This window comes from Leuciscus leuciscus (assembly GCF_965113295.1).
Source record: "Leuciscus leuciscus genome assembly, chromosome: 7".
Taxonomy (NCBI): domain Eukaryota; kingdom Metazoa; phylum Chordata; class Actinopteri; order Cypriniformes; family Leuciscidae; genus Leuciscus; species Leuciscus leuciscus.
Genome location: NC_138731.1, coordinates 21,322,417 through 21,342,583, shown reverse-complemented (window position 1 = coordinate 21,342,583; position 20,167 = coordinate 21,322,417). Strand labels below are relative to the sequence as shown.

General features: G+C 38.4%; 1 protein-coding gene across 2 annotated transcripts in view; it reads right to left on the bottom strand.

The window, feature by feature from the left end:
• Positions 1-252: 252 nt before the first annotated feature.
• abcb6b (ATP binding cassette subfamily B member 6 (LAN blood group) b) overlaps positions 253-20,167 on the bottom strand; it is a 34,626-nt gene continuing 14,711 nt past the window's right edge. For both annotated transcript variants that reach the window (XM_082176482.1, XM_082176481.1), the window contains exons 14-18: positions 12,480-12,654; positions 11,802-11,914; positions 11,627-11,721; positions 3,822-3,890; positions 253-1,836 (exon numbers count right to left, since the gene is read on the bottom strand). In XM_082176482.1, the coding sequence (XP_082032608.1) occupies positions 1,728-1,836; positions 3,822-3,890; positions 11,627-11,721; positions 11,802-11,914; positions 12,480-12,654 (561 nt within the window). In that variant the 3' untranslated portion in view covers positions 253-1,727. The remainder of the gene's footprint in view (positions 1,837-3,821; positions 3,891-11,626; positions 11,722-11,801; positions 11,915-12,479; positions 12,655-20,167) is intronic.

Sequence of the window (20,167 nt, the reverse complement as noted above, 5' to 3'; positions counted from 1 at the left end):
TTGATGTGAGCAGGTCAAAGCCCCATGAAACCTCAGTGCATTGTAGTAAATCATTAACTCTACGTCCAAGCCTAAATCATTACAGATAAATATCTGTTTTTGTATAGTTCAGAAATGTGTTATCCTGTAAATATTTCTGTCATGTTCTACTTAATGAATGAATTATAATGTCAATTGTCTTAAAGGAATATACATGTACTTGTTTGTGTTAAACCGTAGCTGGAGTGAAAAGATGTAAATACTCTAAATAAATTAACTTTTGTACATAGTCAGGGTTGTATTTATTTAAGTACTTGACCAACTTGTGCACATTCCACATGAAAAAAGAAAAGAAAAAGACATTACAAAATTCAGCTAATGTTTTCATGAAATGCAGCAGCCAAAATCATTAGAGGGTATCTTCAGGCTACAGAGTCAGACTATTCTTTGTGTTCCTGAATGTTTCTATGGTTCATGTAAGCCCCTTAAATATCTTTCACCTTTAGAAAAGCAATTTAAAAATAGTTATATCAAATTCAATACTTTCAAAAAAAGGACGTTTTCCAAATAATATGGAAAGACACCAAAAAGAAAAGTTTACTGTATTTCAAACATATCCCTTTAAGTTCAGCATGTCATTAATATTAAAATACTGGTTTAATGTACAGTAGATGAGTATTTTCCATAAAAAAAATGGAATATATATATATAAATGTGAACAACAGAGATATGATAGAGCTTTGGACTTTATCAAGTGTAAAGAGGAATACATTGTTTATTTGGTTTGGTAAAGCCTCCACACTTTGGTGAAAGTTTTTGACCATGAGCATGTTACCTAAAGTTCCCATATTTAGAAATTCCTATATTTATGAAAATAGAGATACTTCCATTCCTCCTCAGTCTACTGTGATGAATAAGAGTGTAAACAAAGGAAGTGATATAAAAACACAATGTAACAGAAATGACTGAATATAGTCACCAGATGACCGTATTTTTATACTACTGCTGTTTCCTAAACATTAAAGGGATAATACACCAAAAAAAAAAAAAAAATTCTGTTATCATTTACCTTTCTTCTGTGGGAAATAAAAGGAGATCTTTTGAGAACTTTCTCAGTGTTTGTTTGTTTTTCTCCATACAATGAAAGTCAATAAGGACCAAACAGTCTAGTTACCATCATTCTTCAAAATACAGTCTTCATTTTCCACAGAAGAAATAAAGTCATTCAGATTGGAATGACATGAGGGTGGGTAAATGACGACAGACTTTTCTTTTTGGGTGAACTAACCCTTTAACATATGAAGAGTTCAGATGCAAAAGCCTCTAAATGCCATCTGAAATTTTCTTATAGAATGATCATTTTTATCAAGCTTGTGTATTTAAGTTCAGTAATTTCACTTAAATGACAATTAACAGGTAATCTTCATTGCCATTTAAGTGAAATTATTGAATTTAAATATACGAGCTTGATAAAAATGATCATTCTATAAGAAAATTTCAGATGGCATTTAGAGGCTTTTGCATCTGAACTCTTCATATCTAGAGGTACTCAATGATTAGTTGATCTTTAAGCAGACCTTTGTAATTGTTCCCTGAGAAACACTCTTGTTAGTTGATTACTTCAGTGCAGTCTGGTGCCCCTCTGTCTGAGATGAAGTTTGGAGCTCAGTGGGTTCTTTTACCATTTTCCTGATTGATTTCACCCATCATCATTCATCATCGCTGCTCCATCAGCTTCAGCCGCTCTGCTATGGCTCCTGCGGTTGTTCTTCTGTGGAGACCTCTGACTCTGGGGTTTGCTGCTGTTTTAACCACATAGCTGCGTACAGTCCCCCCATGGCCAGCAGCTCCTCATGCCTACAGACAGAGAGCAGTCAGAGACATTAGCAGACAGACCACAAGAGAAACTGCAACATTAAATATGGTGGCTGTAGAGTCCAAAACACACTGCACCGACATACGTCGACCAGCGGCAACAGACATTTCATTGGGTTTCATTGTTGGTTTTCGCCAATTGAACACGTTGAATCTGCATTTGTCAGGTCGTGGAATTTCTCAAAAGTGACGTACTGTAATCTGGTGATGGTCCTTGTTGGTCAGTGTTAGTCGGTTGAATGTGAATTGGCCTTACACCTTGGAAGCTACACCTTTCAGTGTTTATAAAAAAAAAAGTTAACCTTCAGCACAGCCAACAGTTTTTGATATTTCTGACATTCCCAATTAAAATAGGGGATTTGCTTGACTGTAAACTAGACAGAAAACAGCAGCCCAGGGCATTGCAAAGATGGCTGCCAAAGTGGATTGGCTCACCTAAAAAGGACTTTAGAGCAGTTTAACTTCACAGGGGGCCGGGGAAGCCAAATTAAAGCCTTCCTCTGGCTCCAGAAATCACTTAAAGGCAAGGAAACTCTCAGGACCATCACCATTCTCTTTCTTTTCTTTTCTCAGATTGCTAAAACAGAGTTAGGAGGGTGGGTCTAGGGTCAAGTTTGTTGAGGCATCAATTACTTGGAAGTATGACATCAAAAGTGAAGCAGGCACAGTATGGGGCACTGAACTCTGGGAATGAGAGTGTGGAAAATGTTCTCATAATGGAAGGTCACACCAGAAGTTTTAAACCGAAACCAGGAAGCATTCTGTAACAGCAGCAAAAGCAGACTATTCCGTGTATAAATTAATGAGGCCAGTTCTTATCCTTCAGGATCCCCACACCTTTTGGTCCAAAAAATATTGCACTTAAAACATAATATTGAATATATTATTATATTGATATTATAATATAATAAATGTCTGAATATTTCTTCGCTGAGCAAAACTAGAATTACAGTCATTAAAATAATTACATGACATTTCAAGGGCTGAAAACAAAAATCCCTTTAAAAATTCCCTGATACTTCCAGCTTTTCAATGACCATGTGAACCCAGCATCCACCATCCTTGTCAAACCTTTTCCCAGAGATTTCCCAGACCACAGACAGTTTCAGGAAGCAGCCTGTTAAGGGGCAGCACAAGGTGTATCTATTAATTTCTCTATTCTAAAAGCATTAACCCTTCACCTCCCTGAATGGACATTCCCACCTCGCTCTGTTCCTGTGAACCTGGGTATTCTGATACGCTGTTCCTGTGGGTTAAAAGCCTGTGTGGGTCATGTTTACATCGCAGTGTCAGTCAGGGCTGAATGTGCGAGGTGTGGAGTTACATCCCTGACGGCTGTGTGTGTCTTGAGGCCGGTCTGTTGGCTGTAGCTCATATATCAAAGGGCAGAAGTGAAGGACAGTGAGCACAGGGTTAACATCGGGGCTGAACGGCCAGGATGAATGGAGAAGTCCATTAGTGGGATGCTCTGTGTGTGTGCGTCAGGTTTAAAGGAAGAACTCTCTGTGTGTGCGTGTACCACCTGAGGGCCTGCTGCGAGACAGGACACAGCGATCGGCCAGGGCGTGGACCGCTCGGACACTGAGAGACTATATCCTGTCTCTGGGAAGATGAGGACGCACTCAGACGGCCCTCAGGTTAAGACTACAGATTGACTGATAACAAGAACAGCGCCTCTGGGACACATTCACACACAGATCTTAGGTTTCCCAAGGATGAAGAAGACCCTGTCTGTCCCAACACGTCTTCTATGGTTCACTCTCCACCGAACCAAAGGAATTTCACTCAATCAGGACAGAGAGGGTGTCACATTTCCTCTTTGATACCGCCCGGGATCTGGCCGTTCGGATTGGGAAAAGGCCAAGCAGAGTCTGTTGTTTGAATCTTTACAGTAGGTTTGTCTCTCAGGAGGACAAATGCACACATACTGGAGGACAAATGCACACACACACACACACTCTACTGACCTTCCTCGTTCTGCAATATGCCCGTCCTGAAGAACGAGGATCTGATCGGAGCTGATGATGGTGGATAACCTGAAAGTACAAATTAATGTTACTGCATTAAATAAGAATACTAAATCAATGCGAACACTCAATGCTAATCTTTAAAACACTAATCTAATAACAGTTAAGTGTAATCTTTCGCAAACCTCCATACTTTTCCATACTGTACATCATAATGTTATGATGTCTAAATTCACTGTTATCAATTAAAACGTTTATTTTTAATATATTTACACAGAATAGTATAGAAATGTAATATTGGCACATTATCGGTTATTAGCCTATATCTGAAAATAAATACGAGCTTATTGGAAAGGAATAGCAAAAATAGTTTTCAATCAGGTTTCCTGAAAACGGTCTTCAGGCCATGACACACGAAGCCAACAGAAGGCCATCGTTGTCAGACTAGTTCTGCGGTGTGTTCTGCACCACTGACACTGGCACTCTGTGGGGGTTTTTTTTTTGGGGGGGGGGGGGGGGGGCACAAATGAGCATGCATAAATTGGTCAGCGAGAGTTCACTCTGATAGGCTGTTCAGCTTAAATACGAACTAGTGTACGAGAAGAAGAACGCAAGTGACAAAAGCAAATGGTGAGCAAGATTGGTGTGAAAAAGGGCCTGTCCCAATACCCACACTTTCAGCACTTTGACCACTTATCTACTTACAGGGATTGGACAATGAAACTGAAACACTTGGTTTTAGACCACAATAATTTATCAGTATAATGTAGAGCCTACTTTTGTGGCCAATACAGCATCAATTCATCTTGGGAATGACAGATAAAAGTCCTTCACAGCGGCCAGAGGGAATCTGAGCCATAGAACATTGGCCAGGTCCCTGGCCAGATGCTGATGGAGGAAAACAATTTTTGCCTTGCTCCTCCAAAATACCCCGAAGTGGCTAAAAAATATTTCGATCTGGTGACTGTGGAGGCCATAGGAGATGTTAAACTTCACTTTCATGTTCATCGACTTGCTGTGTGGATTGGTGCATTATCATGCTGATTAGAGGTCGACCGATTCATCGGTCGGCCGATTAATCGGCCGATTTTTTGCATTTTTTACATAATCGGCATCGGCCAATATCCAAGTGTATCAAGCCGATTATTAGGCGGGCGCATCTGTGGACAGCCTAGTGTTGTTGTTGTGGAACACGTGTTCGACGCACGCTGCGCCTAGAGTCATTTTCCAGCAGAGTGAGCAGAGCTCATCCAGTGCCTAAGGAAGGAGCTAAGTTCCTTGGAGAAAACTCCTTTATATTTAATTAAAAACTTTTGATATGTTACTGCCAACTTCGAGAAAAAACATGAATAGGCGACATGACGTTCGGCTACTTTGAAATTGATAGTGTAGTTGAGATTGCATTATCACAGCAGAAGGGTTGCTATCATGTTACAATAAGTAAGCAAGAATTTACAGACAGTGAATCTGAGACTTTTATTTGTTCTGTTTGTGTGTCTTATATTTGAGAGGGTTGTCACTCAATGCAGAGAAATAAGTCATAAAAAAAAGAGACCAACTATAGGCTAGTGAAGGACTGGCTTTGCTTTGCTAGCGTCGTCGCTAGGGTTGGGTATACAGACAGACCCGGTGCTAATACGGCACTGGTGCCTTAACGACCGGACCGAATATCAACGCGGATTTCTGTGCTTCATTTCGGTGCTACTGTTATGTCTGAGCTTCTCTTGGATGCTCTGAAAACGGACGTTAGAATAACAGAAACATCGCTTCGCTGCACGTGACGCTAGTCAGCAGCTAACTTTAGCATTCCGTTAGCAAGTAGCTGGATTAAACACGGTTAAAATGCTGGCCAAACAGTGTAAAGTGTGACTGTATTTCACTGTAGACTAGGGGTGGAACGGTACATGTATTCGTATTGAACCGAATCGGTACAGGCTTCACGGTTCGGTGTATAAATTTCCACGGAGAATACACGCTATAAAAATAAATAAAACTCGTGTGCAAAGTAATGCGGAACTACTGTTAGATACGCGGGTTCTTTAGGGACACCTAATCTGTAGCCCCGCCTTAGCTCAGGCTGCAATGTAAAGATTGCAATGCTGGGATATGTTGTGTGTGTGTGTGTGTGTGAGAGAGAGAGAGAGAGAGAGAGAGAGAGAGAGAGAGATAGGCGCGGGCGCGATCGAAATGTCGCGTGTGTTTAAAGTCGCAAAGTGTTTACTTATATTTGTGTGTGCGCGCGCGTGTGTGTGAGGCGCGATCGAACAGTGGAAACATAAAAACATACTCCGTCATTTTGTTTATCAGGACATCATTCAAACTGCAAAGTGTTTAAGTTACTGTTAATTAAAATGTTAAGGAAAACAAATATATTAATCTGAAATGTAGCAAATAAATTTTCAATTCATTCAGGTACAATTACCAAACATATCTCAAGGTCTTTTTGTCTTTTGTACAAGTGCAGATTGGTAAAGTGTTCAATAAATGTTTTTGTTGAGAAATTTTGTCTATCTTAAGTAATTATTTGTGTTACATTTTATCTTTCAAATAGAGGTTAAAAACAAGCGCATAATCGGCCAAATATCGGCCAAAATAAATCGGCAGCATTTATCGGCCATCGGCCGACCCGGATTTCAAAAGATCGGCATCGGCATCGGCCTGAAAAAAACCATATCGGTCGACCTCTAATGCTGATACATGGCACCCCTTCAGGGTCCAATGTTTGAACCATTAGGTGCACATGGTCCTCCAGAATGGTTTGGTAGTCCTTGGCAGTGACGCACCCATCAAACACAGAAGGGAATGCCATGATATCGCAGCCCAAACCATCACTGATCCACCCCCATGCTTCACTCTGTGCAGCAACAGTCCATGTGTTAAGCCTCTTTGAGGCTTCTCCACACCATAACTTGCAATACACCATAACTTGCAATATTTTAAGTACAGCTGTGTTATTGCTCTGCTAATTCAACCTTCACACTCTGCTCTTACTGACAGAATGTAAAATCAGTGAAGATTGGCCACCAGGCTTGCACATATATAACCTCCAACACTATATTGGCCAGTGTTTCAGTTTCATTGTCCAACCTCTGAGTCTGTACATAAAATATGTTTGGTCTTTGGCCCTAGTTTTTAAGTGGGTGTGAAGCCTGCAAGTGTGTAAAACTTTTGATTACCCAATGGGCCCGACTTATAGTGTTGTAAAAATGCAAGTCAAGTTTTTACAGTTGACTTTTATCACTTTGCACTTTAAAATAAACTTCTAAATGTCTGTTGTTCAGTAGTTTCTAAGAAACAGACAACAATTTAATTGTGGTGCTTCTAATTAAGCGGAAAAAAGCAGTTGCAATCGTTCAGCAAAATACACATCTGTACCAATAAAATGTGCAACACTTTACACATAACCAAATTACATGTAATATCTAATTAAATTTAACGTACACTGGAAAGTTTTACAATTACAGGCCACATGAGTTCCTGAACATGATTGATAATGAGATATGCTTAGCTTCAAACACTGCTTTAATGCGGCATTAAATACGTGGATTTAGAGTGCATTAAGGGCACTGAGCTTTAGCATTTATCAGACAGGAGATAGTTTTGCATAATTACATGCTAATTTCCTGTCACTTTTTATTTTTTATTTTTTTTTACTGCCACCTGCTGGTATGGAGAGTTACGTCCTCTCATGCTGGCACAGAACGTATGTGCTAGTTGGCCACTGACTGTAGTCTTGGCGGTGTGTTCAAGAGCAACTTTTTGGCCTAGATGCAGATGACTGCTTGATTTTGATGTTGATTTAGTGGCTTTGCCTTTTCATTTGTTGGAACAAATGGACAATCCCACCTTAAACTCACGTCACTGGTTGAGTCAGTGATGCTGTGTCATTCTGGTCGGAATGCTCAAAGAAAACTGAGCCACAATATTAAGCTCAGCCACAATATTTACAATCTAAAAATAGCTTACTATAACTGTCTGCATATAAAGTTAGAAAGGAGAAAGTATTTTAAGAATTTTAGTAAGACAGGAAGAAGTATTTAACAAAAAAAACGTTAGACCTCAACTTTAAAGGGCACAAGTCAGGAAGCAGATCACTTACTCTGCCATTAAAGCCTGCTTTTATTCCTGCATCACATCAAAACTTAATCCTTGTTTGCATCCTGTTCACAAAGCAGAGCGATTCAGCCGCCGTTGTACTGTAAACGCATTCCCTAATTTAAAGCAGCAGCGGCAGCGTCTTTAAGCACTAGATCCCCCTTAATCTAATCCACACACACGGCTTCTTTAATTCACACCCGAAACCTTCTGCAGGTCATCCTCTCAGCTGCCCTTCATCTTCAAACAAAGGAGCGGAGACTTCTTTATTGATCGCTAACCCCAGAACCACCACCCCAAAACAGATCAAAGTGACACCACTGTCTCAGAGGCTGGACAGGATCAAAGCTCGCAGACTCTGATCCTGATGTGTTTACAATTTTCTAAAGAGGAGAGCAATGAGAGACAGAGGGAAAAACAGAGAGAAGGAAACAAAGACGCCGGATGGGCAGAGACACTTTCCGAAAGTGACGGCAGTAGTATGAGAGTGGTGGAATGTGACACAGAAAGACAAGGAAAAAAAGGTGACCAGCAGAGAGGAAGCGAGTGGGGTGTTTGGATCAATGTCAAACGTGTTCGCTCTTCTCATAAAACACCTATACAAAATAATTCCACACTAATAACTATCAGGCGCACACATGTTTTCTGTTGAGGACACAGCAGACACTATCTGACAGTTATTAAACACCATCCTGTGGACTAGAGGTGAAACAAGTCCTGGAAGAAAAAAAATTGTTTGGTACATATTTGTATTGCGGTGCATTTCATGACTAACAACGCCTCTAAAAATTTTTTTAAAAAGCATAAATGTATTAAATGTGGATAAATTGCAAGGTGTCCAATTGAAGTTTGAGTAATTAGCACTGAATCACTGTAGAATAAAGGTGAATTAGACGACAAACAAAAATGCAAAAACAGAGTATACCCGGACTGTGCACGCATTGACAAAGATTACACAAAATATGACAGCTTTAGTGCTCTCAAATATGATGACATATTAAATGAATAATAAATGTATATTTCTATAAATACATGTGGATGCAATACATACTTGAGTATATTAAATGAACATATGCTAATATATATTACATTGGGTCTGTAAGATTTAAAAAAATGTTTTTGAAAGAAGTCTTGTAGGATCAAGGCTGCCTTTATTTGATCAAAGTAAAAATACAGTAAAAAGAATAATATTGTGAAACATTACAATTGAAAATAGCCGTTTTTCATATGAATATATTTTAAAATGTAATTTATTCCTGTGATGGCAAAGCTGAATTTTCAGCATCATTACTCCAGTCTTCAGTCAGTGCCACTTCAGAAATAATTCTAATATGATGATTTGCTGCTGAAGAAATCTTTTTTTTCTCTATTATTTTCAATGTTGAAAACAGGTGTGCTGCTTAATATATATATATATATATATATATATATATATATATATATTTTTTTTTTTTCAGGATTCTTTGTAAAATTATTCATGTCTTTACTGTCACTTTTGGTCAATTTAATATGTCCTTGCTAAATAAATAAATAAAATGGTAAATTTTTTTATCTTACTGACCCCATCTGTTTGACGTACATGATGTCATAACTCCTTAATATCCATTAATATAAAAGTGTTGCAGGACATTCCAAATAAACGCATTGTCAAGTGAAGTGAACTCCCTAACATACATCTTGATGGATGACAGCACTAAATACAAGTGTAAAGAGATTTTGTGGTCAGATCACTGAAACCACATCCGAAGGTGGTCATACACGCATGTAATATCACATCTGTAGTGCAAACACTAATTGACAGCGAAGGACCGCCTGCTCACCTGTCAAACATTCACTGCTCTGAACAGATGTTTTAAATGTTGCCGGCTATGTGCGGCTTTATATGACAACCAGCTGAGTGAAAAATTGGATAAGCGCATACATTTGCATTGACAAGACTCAGCAGAACTTCTTCAGTATGTCTAAAATCAGGTACATCATGTCTAAAATCACATGTACAACACAGGTGCTGAAATGTATCTAATAAACGTCACTATTTTTCAATTAAGCAGCTTTCATTTAATAAAAAAGTTAATGTGCGCAAAATATTTTGGGTTTCAAAGTCGTGGCAAAAAACTGAGAACTGCTGTAGAGTAACGGTACTGTTAAATGTTTCATCAAATCAAGAAAAAAAAAAAGCAATATACCCTCTCTTTTAAGCTTGCAGATATTAAAAACACATTTCATTGACCACACCACGAACACATAGGTGTGAACTATGAGCTCAGCTTGTATGTCATGAACAGCTTTATCTCATTTGGGAAACAGCTGCTTGCTATTGTTTGGATTATCCTTCATACACCTTTCATTTCTTTGGGCTAGGGTGTTATTCGGAAGACACTGGGTTTAAGGACAAATAGATCAATTTAATTAATGCTAGAGATGTGGCCCAGATGGCCCAACAAAAGCTTTTATCAATACATGATGTTATCTGAGGGATAAAGCCTTGAATTCAGAGCAGTAGACAATATATTTCAGGGCCTGGACAAAGTGGAGCATCAGGACAGATATAAAGGTGTGGTCACATTAGTGAAATGTCAGTGTAATTTCACAGACAAATTTTCCATTGTCAATAGTGTAGCGATGCATGTAGCAAAGCACTTTCAAACCAAGCAGCTCTTCTGTTGGTCAACGTGTTCGTGTGACCATCTTGAACCTTTTGCGAAATTCATGCAAATTCCTGATCACATGGATTCATATTGAAATTAAATAAAAATTCACTGAACAACGGTAAATGTGATCGCACCTTATTTCTCATTTCTGATAGAAACATGACTTCCATCGGTAGCGCTGGGAGTAAAGACGAACAAATAACTATAAAGCAAACCAAACATAAACCAATAAAATAACTACAACAGTAACTATATTAGCATTCACATCAGCGGACAATATTTTTTCTTTATTCTAAGCGCACACTGCAGTTTTGTCGTCTGCCACTTTAAATGCTTGAGCTCTTAAAGCCGGATGGATTCTGATTGGCTGCCAATGTTTTTAATCGGTTATCAGCAGGGAAAAAAATCGTTGTAAAAGTGATTTCAATTATATAGTTTCTGTGCCGCTATCGTTATAGTTGTGGTGTGGACTCTATTTTTTTATATTTAGAATGATTTTTATAACTATATATTTATTATCATCATTATAGTTATTATCCATGGTGTGAACAGGCCTTAACCAACCAAAACTAACAAAGTAACTTAACTGCGTTGAGAAGAATGTAACAAGTCACTAGAAGTTGCCCCTGTGGTATTTTACACCTTTATTTGTAAAAATATTATATTAAAGAAATGTACAGCTCCATGAAACAGTTTAAAGGGATAATTCACCCAAAAATGAAAATTCTGTCATCATTTACATCATAACCAAACAGTTGATGGACCCCAATGACTTCCATAGTATTTTTTTTCCTACTATGGAAGTCAATGGGGTCCATCAACTGTTTGGTTACAGACATTTTTCAAAATATCTTCTTTTGTGTTCAGCAGAAAAAAGAAATGCATACGGGTTTGAAACAACTTGAGGGTGAGTAAATGACAGAATTTAAATTTTTGGGTGAACTATCCCTTTAATGGTTTTAACAGTAATTTAATAACTTTAGGTTAAGCTACAGTTTTAAAGTAATTTCTCCAATACTGACCATCAGTTTGAGTTGCATTAGAAAGAATTAGACCTACCTGTGTGCCACGACGAGAGTGGTGTGGTTGGCACACACCTTAGCAAGAGAAGCCTGAATGTTACGCTCCGTTTGACTGTCTAAAGCAGATGTGGCCTGAAAGTAAAATATGCGAAGCAGAATTGAGCACATACCCACATCATAAATTGTCAATCTTCAAGAGAGCCTTTACTCACCTCATCGAGCAAAATGATGCGAGGGGATTTCAGGATTGTGCGAGCGATGGCCACTCTCTGTTTCTCTCCACCACTCAACTTCAGACCCCTTTCACCCACTTCAGTGGCATATCCTATCAATAATAACCAAAGGATTTTTCAGGGAAAAATTTACATTTTGTAATCATTTGCACACCCTTGTGTTATTACAATACTATATGATTTAATCTTCCAAAACTGCAGTCATTTATGTACACTACCGCTCAAATGTTTGGGGTCAGAAAGATGAATACTTTTATTCAGCAAGGATGGATACAATTTATCAAAAGTGACAGTAAAGACATTCATAGTGATGTAAAAGATTTGGAATTCAAATAAATTCTGTTCTTGCTATGCTGAACATAAATTATTTTAGGAATCCTGGATAAAAAAAAATCTATCACAGTTTCCCAAAAAAAATATTAAGCTGGTTTTCAACATTGATAATAACAAGAAATGTTTCTTGAGCACCAAATCATCAAAAACATTAAAAAGTCTTACTGACCCCAAACTTTTAAATGGCAGTGTATGCATTCCAAGGATGTACCTATGCTTTGGCTGCATCATAAAACTTGAGCAATTTCCAATGTAATGCTGCTATTCTGTGAACAGGCAAAATAAATGACTAAATCTAGCTATGGAAATGTAGCAGTCCTCTACCGTCTGGAAGGGATAATATCTTATGGTGGATATCAGCAGCCACTGCAGCCTCTTCCACTTCCTGGTCACTTGCAGAGATGCGTCCGTAGCGAATGTTTTCACGGATGTTGTCATTGAAAAGGACGGTGTCCTGAGGAACTACACCAATGTAGGATCGGAGGGAGTTCTGTCTCACCTGCATGTATGAAGATGAACATGCCAAGAAAGGTATAAGTCATTCAAATAAAGTTGTTAATCAACTAGAAATTCTGTGTTGTTATACAGCATATGCAAATGACTGAGGTATTTTGTTTAGACATTTGCATGTAGTTTTCTAGTTTTTATCTTCACACAAAGACTATCTAGCTTTACGCAGCCCTACATTGTAACAACAGGTGAATCGTGGATAGGTGGGGCTCGAACTTTAAAGTATTTCACCACCTGAGGGTTTGGAGGTCTCCACTGCCTTTGAAAGTTAAGGAGCCAGGTGCTGATGGGCTATGAAGGGGTCCCAAGCTCTGAAGATCTGAAACCCCAATTATAAAGCAGGGTGACAATCTTCACATGCTGCCTGTTATTGGGAGGGGTGCGGCGATAGACCCCTGCCGAGATCCAAAGCCTGGCAAACTCTGTGAGGCAGTGCCAGCTGACATCAAGGGTTTCGAACAGAATAAAGAGGAGCAGAGACAAGACAAAGTAGGTCTGGAATGGGCACAAATTTTAAGGAAGCGCTAAGCTGACCCCCTTTCAGCAATATATCAAGAGTCCCGCTGCGGAGACGGTCTACGTCGTTTCCATCTGAATAACATTTTGATATGTTTCTGCTTTAGAGTAAGTAAAACATGTACGAACATCCAAAACAATGCTGTGTACCGGGCTAAATGTGCTCGTTTGTATGTACATATAATGGTGTTTTGGCCAGCTGAAAATTCGTGAAGAGCTTATAAAATGTGTGAAGGAGTCAAAACAGCAGCAGGAATCCCTCCGTCACACACACATGAAGATCTGCTGCGACGAGAAGCGGTTTGGATGCCTGTACCGAACTGTGATGGGCAACATTGCAAATATGATGAGAAAAAACAGGTATCCATGAGCATTCTGTCCTTTTTAGGGTTCCATCTTGTGACATTATGTCCTGTTTTTGTCCGTGTTGGGTTCATATATCATTCGAACCGCACCAGAGTTCGTTTGGAAGTGAACAAAGACCCATCTTTTCCGCGGTATCAGTCCGCTCGTTTGGTTCGCACCAGGGTTCAGATGGCAGCGTTCACACTAATTCAAATGAACAGCACTAACATAATCGCACCAGGGTTCGTCTTAATCGAATCAAACATGCTAAGAGTGAACACACACTAAATCAGATCATCCAAATAATGTGTCATACTTTGATTAATACCAATGAATATATATATATTAAATCCTTTAACTCTTAAATCTCAGTGCAGAAATCATTATCGATACACTGTGCTAAATCTAGCGTTTTCAGTCAAAAGCAGGCCACTTTTAAAGCTTGTGTCGAGGGCAAATACACATCTATATTGTGACTGGTCTGATCATACCCATCCACATTTTGCATTGCAGAAGAACGAATGCTGGTTATATATTAAATCAGGGGTGTTCAATATAAGTTTCCAAAGGTCTAGTCTCTGTATTTTCTATCCCAGCGGAGGTCCGGAGTTAGCTATAAAATTCCATGTGGACAGCAGCAGTACTTTGAAAAAGAAAAATCCGGAGTGTTCAAAATAGTCATCCAGGATGAGGATGTTGGTGCCAAAGCATTGGGGTGTCTGAGAATTTATCTCCAAAAATATTCAAATGCAAAAGCAAGAAAATTGGACTTTGAAGCCATAACTATTAGAGGGAATGTCAAGGCATCTTATCTGAAGAATAAACAGAAATGTGCAGACATAAAGTCTCTACAAATCAATATTCAATTAAGGGAGATTATCCATACAGATTAGATCTTGTGGCAATGAGGTCATAGCACAGGTATCACCAAACCAATGATTGTCTCAGCTTGATAGTTATGAACTTGTGATAACATCTAATATGTTCTCCGTGTCCTAATGTCCCACAAGAGCCTTGGCTGTTATACTGCAATTAACTAAAGCTGTTGTCTGAACTTAGGTGCACGCACACCAATGAATCAAAGATGTTTCAGATGATTATTAAATAATTTGGCAAATGTACTTTGATTCACCATAATACCATAACAATGTGAATGCATACAAGTGGAGGAGGGAGAGTTCAGACTTTTAGACAACAAGCAATTAAGTCTGAAAAAAGACCACCCAACCCAACTCTAACACTAGTGTCTGCTGTAGTTCACCCTAAACTAAGCCAATTTTTGTAAGATCCAAAGTGCATAAAGCAGCCTTAAATGGCTTTTTATAGTCTATATTTGTGTATGCATATTAAGATGGGATAGGAAAATAATTTAACATTTCAAAATTACACACTTCAGCTTCAGATTTAGTCTGTGCAGCTTAGAGAAAAGTTTTTTTTCTTTTGAACTCAGCTCAGAAAAACTGACCCAAAAAACCTCAATAAATGTACAAACAGAATCGAACTGCTGTAAGAAAAACTGACCGTAATCTTACCCACAACAGGGGAAACACAAAATTATTCTTAGATCACATTAAAGAAAAGCCCCCGTCTCAAATCGCTGATAATAACAGAGCGAGAGAGAGAGAGAGAGAGAGAGAGAGAGCAGAGCGTGTGGTGCTCTGGCTGTTCAATCGACCATTAATCCATGTGGCGAGTGGAACCAGCCTCAGTGTTTTCACTTCAAACGCCTGACGAATTAGATCTCCCTTTGAAGTTTGCTTTTTTGTTTTTTCTTTTGTTTATTTTTCGCCTGTTTTTTAGTGTGCTTAATTCACCATCTTTCCATTCCTTCTTCCCATTCATTTGGCTCTTAAAAAAAGTCAAATGTCCTTAATTTATGAACTAATTAACATCAGACTGGGCCGGGTGAGAGAGGGCTTACTGCAGCCATGTGAAACACAAATTGTTTCCCAGGTCTTTATGGGAGAGTAGCATCTGTCCCCTCACAATACAACTTTCATCCTAAGAGACGGCACTTTCGCTCTGGTTTCCGGTCCTATTTGCAACAGTATTCTCAATCATTTTGAGAAGAAAGAATTAAAAAAAAGTGAAAGTAGTCAGCACGTTTATGCCATTGAAGGTCAAATAAAATATAAAGTCTAAGAAACAACATATTAGACAAGATTGGCACAATTATACATTACAATATTTAGGAAATACTGCACTTTTAGTGAAAGTCCAACCTCTCACGCATGATTAAGACATTTATTTTCATTGTCATTTAGAAATTGACTGTCTTTGAGCATCTTTTCCTTCTTGCGGTCATAAACGGCATTTTTGAAACTGATTCAGGTTAAAATCAGGTTGCTATCAGGGAGGAACACTGGACTCTCTCTTCAGTCAGACTCATATACAGTAATATACAACGTAGTGAGTGACTAGTCAAGTGATTCTACCACTAGCCTGAGTCAACTAGTCACAGATCACATACTGTATATTCAGTTGCACTTGTTCTATATGCTGACAGGAGATAAGGTGTGCTGGTATATTTGTGTGTTCTGAGTGTAAAGGTCCAATATAATTGGATTTACAAGAAGTGAAAATAAGAGTGCTTTGCGCTCCCAATATAGCATGTAAGCAAACTACACTTTTAAATGGACTTTTAAAACACAAGCCAAAACTGCTCAGAGACCCTGAGGTCTCTAAATGCTGCCCAGAGGCTGATAGAAAATAAAAGCAAGACAGACATTTGTTTTGTACCATTTATGACAAAGCATCAATGGCAATACGCAAGTTTCCATTACACAGGACACACTCTTCTATAGTTGCCCACCATGCTAAAGCGGCACAGTGTCTCATTTACATACGATTAATAATATTTGTATTTGTCGACTAGTAAAAATGAGTATTCATGCAGGCCCTAATACACCAGGACCTGCATTTCAAGTCACTAAATGGTACTAATTCTTAAATAGCACATTGTTTAGATGTTGCCTTTTATTCAAGTTGTGCAAAATAAGAAAAATAAGGCACATATTACTGTTTACCACTGAATTTCATACAACTACTGTGCATGTCAAAAGCAGTTACAGTGCACCATTTATTATGCCATGAGTTTATATAATAGTTCAACTACTTAATGACCTCTCAGTGTAGCTAGAAACATCATTTTCTAGTTTATTTGTGACACTAAGTAAACTGCTTATGTGTTTCACATGGCACAGCACGTCTAGACCCTCAGACGGGGAAAACAGGCCATATCAGACGCTCAAATATGAGAGAAACCCAAGCAAAACTGTGATATGCAAAACATAAAACATGTTTCAATTGAATCCACTTGGCGAGAAGCAGACACAAGTATTGTTCTGCATATCCGACCAGATGTGCGCACAAATCAGGGCTGCAACCGTTTACTTGAAAGGCACAAAAAAAAAGGCTGGGAGGGAACTACCCATGTGCTCCTAACCTGGACCAAATGTACGCAAAACATCTTGTTTACACGAACCTCCACATGCTGCTCTGTTTAACACTTCACAGGATTGTTATAGACTCCAGTCTCTTCTCCTCTGCAATCCACTAAGTCAGACGCAACATCAATGAAGCACAGTGCCTCAGAAATACAGAGGTTCAGCGGGGGCAAGGGGTCGTTCTCTTTCATTCTCCTTTCCAGTCATTCAGTCTCCTTTCAGTCTTCTTTTTCTTCCTACAGTTAAATGTTATTATGTTACGTGCAAAGAAGACAATGCCACAGACAGAAAAATTCATCAAAAGACAGACTGCTGAAACTGGAAAATGTCTCTGGCGACCTCTTGCCTTCAGTTATCAACTGCAACAGAATCAATAACCTCCTTTTATGAAGTGTTCCATATAGTGAAGTATGACAGAAGAACAGCTTGATCCCAGCATGAAGGGTCATCAAAATTTTACTGCTCCAGCTGTAAAAATCGATGAATGGTTTTCAATCAATAAGGCTGGATTCTAGTACTCTAAAACAAGCAGCTTGGTGACTAAACATGTTTTAAAATTGTTTTTGCTAATTAAACTTTTACACTTTAAAGGTATAAATAGTATCTCTGAGGAATATATTTTTACAATGATGTACACTCACATGAGATGAAGAAAAGTAGTTTTTTTCTAAAAAGAGCGGGATGCTCCCACATGTTGAAATCACTTGACCAGTCGTGTTATTCAATTGCCAGTTACTACTACTACTACTAACAAACCATATACATAAAAGTACAGCTTAGCAAAACATGCAAACCTAGTGAAGCGATAATGCAAACCACAATGACTCAAACTAAAACAATACATTTCAATTGAACCCAAAAATATCCATAATATGAATGTATATTGTATGAGATGGAAAGAAAAAATTAAATGACAAAAAAAAGATAGACAGCCGTTAGAAAACTTCATGTATATAGGCCAGAAGTGTCAGCAAAAGTTTTCTGAGAGGAACGAGTGCCAGAGAAAACCAAACAAAAATGTCTAATTTAATGAGTGCACTGGAAAGTGAACAGGAAATGATTGGTGACGGAGAAAAAGAATGGTATCAGGACATTTTGCAGGCTGAACTCAAACCCATATCATCCATGTGAGCACCATAAGCTCGACAAACAACCAAGAATACATATTACCAAATTCTCTTACAACACTTTTTAGAAAATGTTATTTATACAAAAAATATACCAAAATACAAACAAACTTCTAAAAGGTTGGGTTGGTAAGATTTTTTAAAAATGTTTTTGAAAGAAGTCTCTTATGCTCAACAAGGGATTATTTATTTGCTCAAACAGTAAAAGGTGTAATATTGTGAAATAATATTAAAATTTAATATAACGGATTTCTATTTGAATATATTTTAAAATGTCATTTATTCTTGTGATGGCTTGTAATGATCATTACTCATCTTCTGTGTCACAAGATCCTTCAGAAATCATTCAAATATGCTGATTTCCTGCTCAAGAAACAGTTATTAATATTATCCATACTGAAGACAGGAAACTGATTTGTCAAGATTCTTTGATGATTAGAAGGTTCAAAAGAACAGCACTTATATAAAATAGAAATATGTGTAACATAAATATCTTTATTAGTTTTGATAAATTGAATGCATCCTTGCTGAATAAAAGTAGTAATTTCTTTAAAAAAAAAAAAATCTTACTGGGCTTTTGAATGGTAGGCCTAGTCTAAATCTAATAACATATGCAAAAGACCCAATGGATTAATACCAAAAGAACTAAAGGATGTCTTCTCACAAGCTGTTCTTATAAAGTGCTAGAACGTAACCTATGGCAATTAACATTCTTCTTCAAGCACACTGTTAGGCATGACAGAAACAGGTTAATCACGAGCAGTGCTGTCTGTCAGGTGCATGACGTATGTGTGTGTGTGTGTGCGAGCGTAACAGAACATGTGGCCCGTCAGCTGTCAGTGTGGTGTCTGTGTTTCTCTGCTCCCATCGCTTACAAGATCAATGAGCCCCAGCGGGCGCCCCCCCACTCCACCCTCCCTAAAACACGCTGGCAAACAACTTACATTTCCTACCATCAAAAGCCACTTCTAATTCCTTTGAAAAGAAACAGTTACGACCCTCAAAAGTTTCTTATTCGAAAAAGTTCCGCATTTTAACAAAGCTTTCATGTTAGTCGTCATTAGCGCACTACAATCTTTTCCGTTCCCCCTGCCTTACGCCCGACCAAGTCATTTGTTCTCTCAATCTTGCTTGCGTTTGAGCCGTTTGTTTGTTTTACGAGTCAGGAAACTCAGAGAGAAGGAATGCACTTGTAACATTCATAAAGCAACACTCATTCAGCTGTGAAGTCGATGAGGAATAGCTCTGACATTTCTGAGTCATATTTTCCCCTCGTCATCTGACAAGATGAATTCACGTCTCACATGCAGCTTTCACAGACACGAGGGAGTCGATGCTGCACGGAGAAGGTGGAATCAGTGACGAGCACCAGATGAAAACAGCCTTGAGGAATCCACTCCATCAAAGGCCTTGGGATTCAAATGTTGATCTATTATTTCCATCAAAGTGCTTACCTGAGAAAATGTGCATGAAGAATGACCAACAGATGTTTCTTGCAGTGTGTGCGTCTGTATCCTGTGACTGATTTGTAGAATATAACAAGATTTGTTGCACAACTGCTTGGTCATGATGACAGCTACTTGTATTCTCACTTCTAAAGTTACAGGGAATCTATGAAATACTACCTGATACAAAACACATCACTTTAAGAGTTTCTCCTGCATTTTAAAGAGGACAAGTCTAAATTAATTGTTATATTTTATTCAATATATAACTTTTTGTCCCCGTCCACAAAAGCCTGTAGTCTACGTGGATATCACGAGCCAAGTCCTGTTAGATTTGTCTCGTTCATAGGCTATTTTATTCAATTCCCACACAAGCAACATTTTGTATGTTAGTGCCTTGTTGCATTGGTCACAGAAGGCTCAAGGAATGCTTTTTTTAGTCACTGTCGCAAACAGCAAAAACATTTGGATGTTCTCAAAACATTGAGACAGTCCAACTCTGTGCCTGTAAATTATTTGTTATTTGTCGCATAATAGACGAATAACATTCTTTACCTTAAATTCTTTTGTAACTTTTCTTAAATTTTTAGACAAATGTATATTTTGCTGGAGTCCCACAAGTC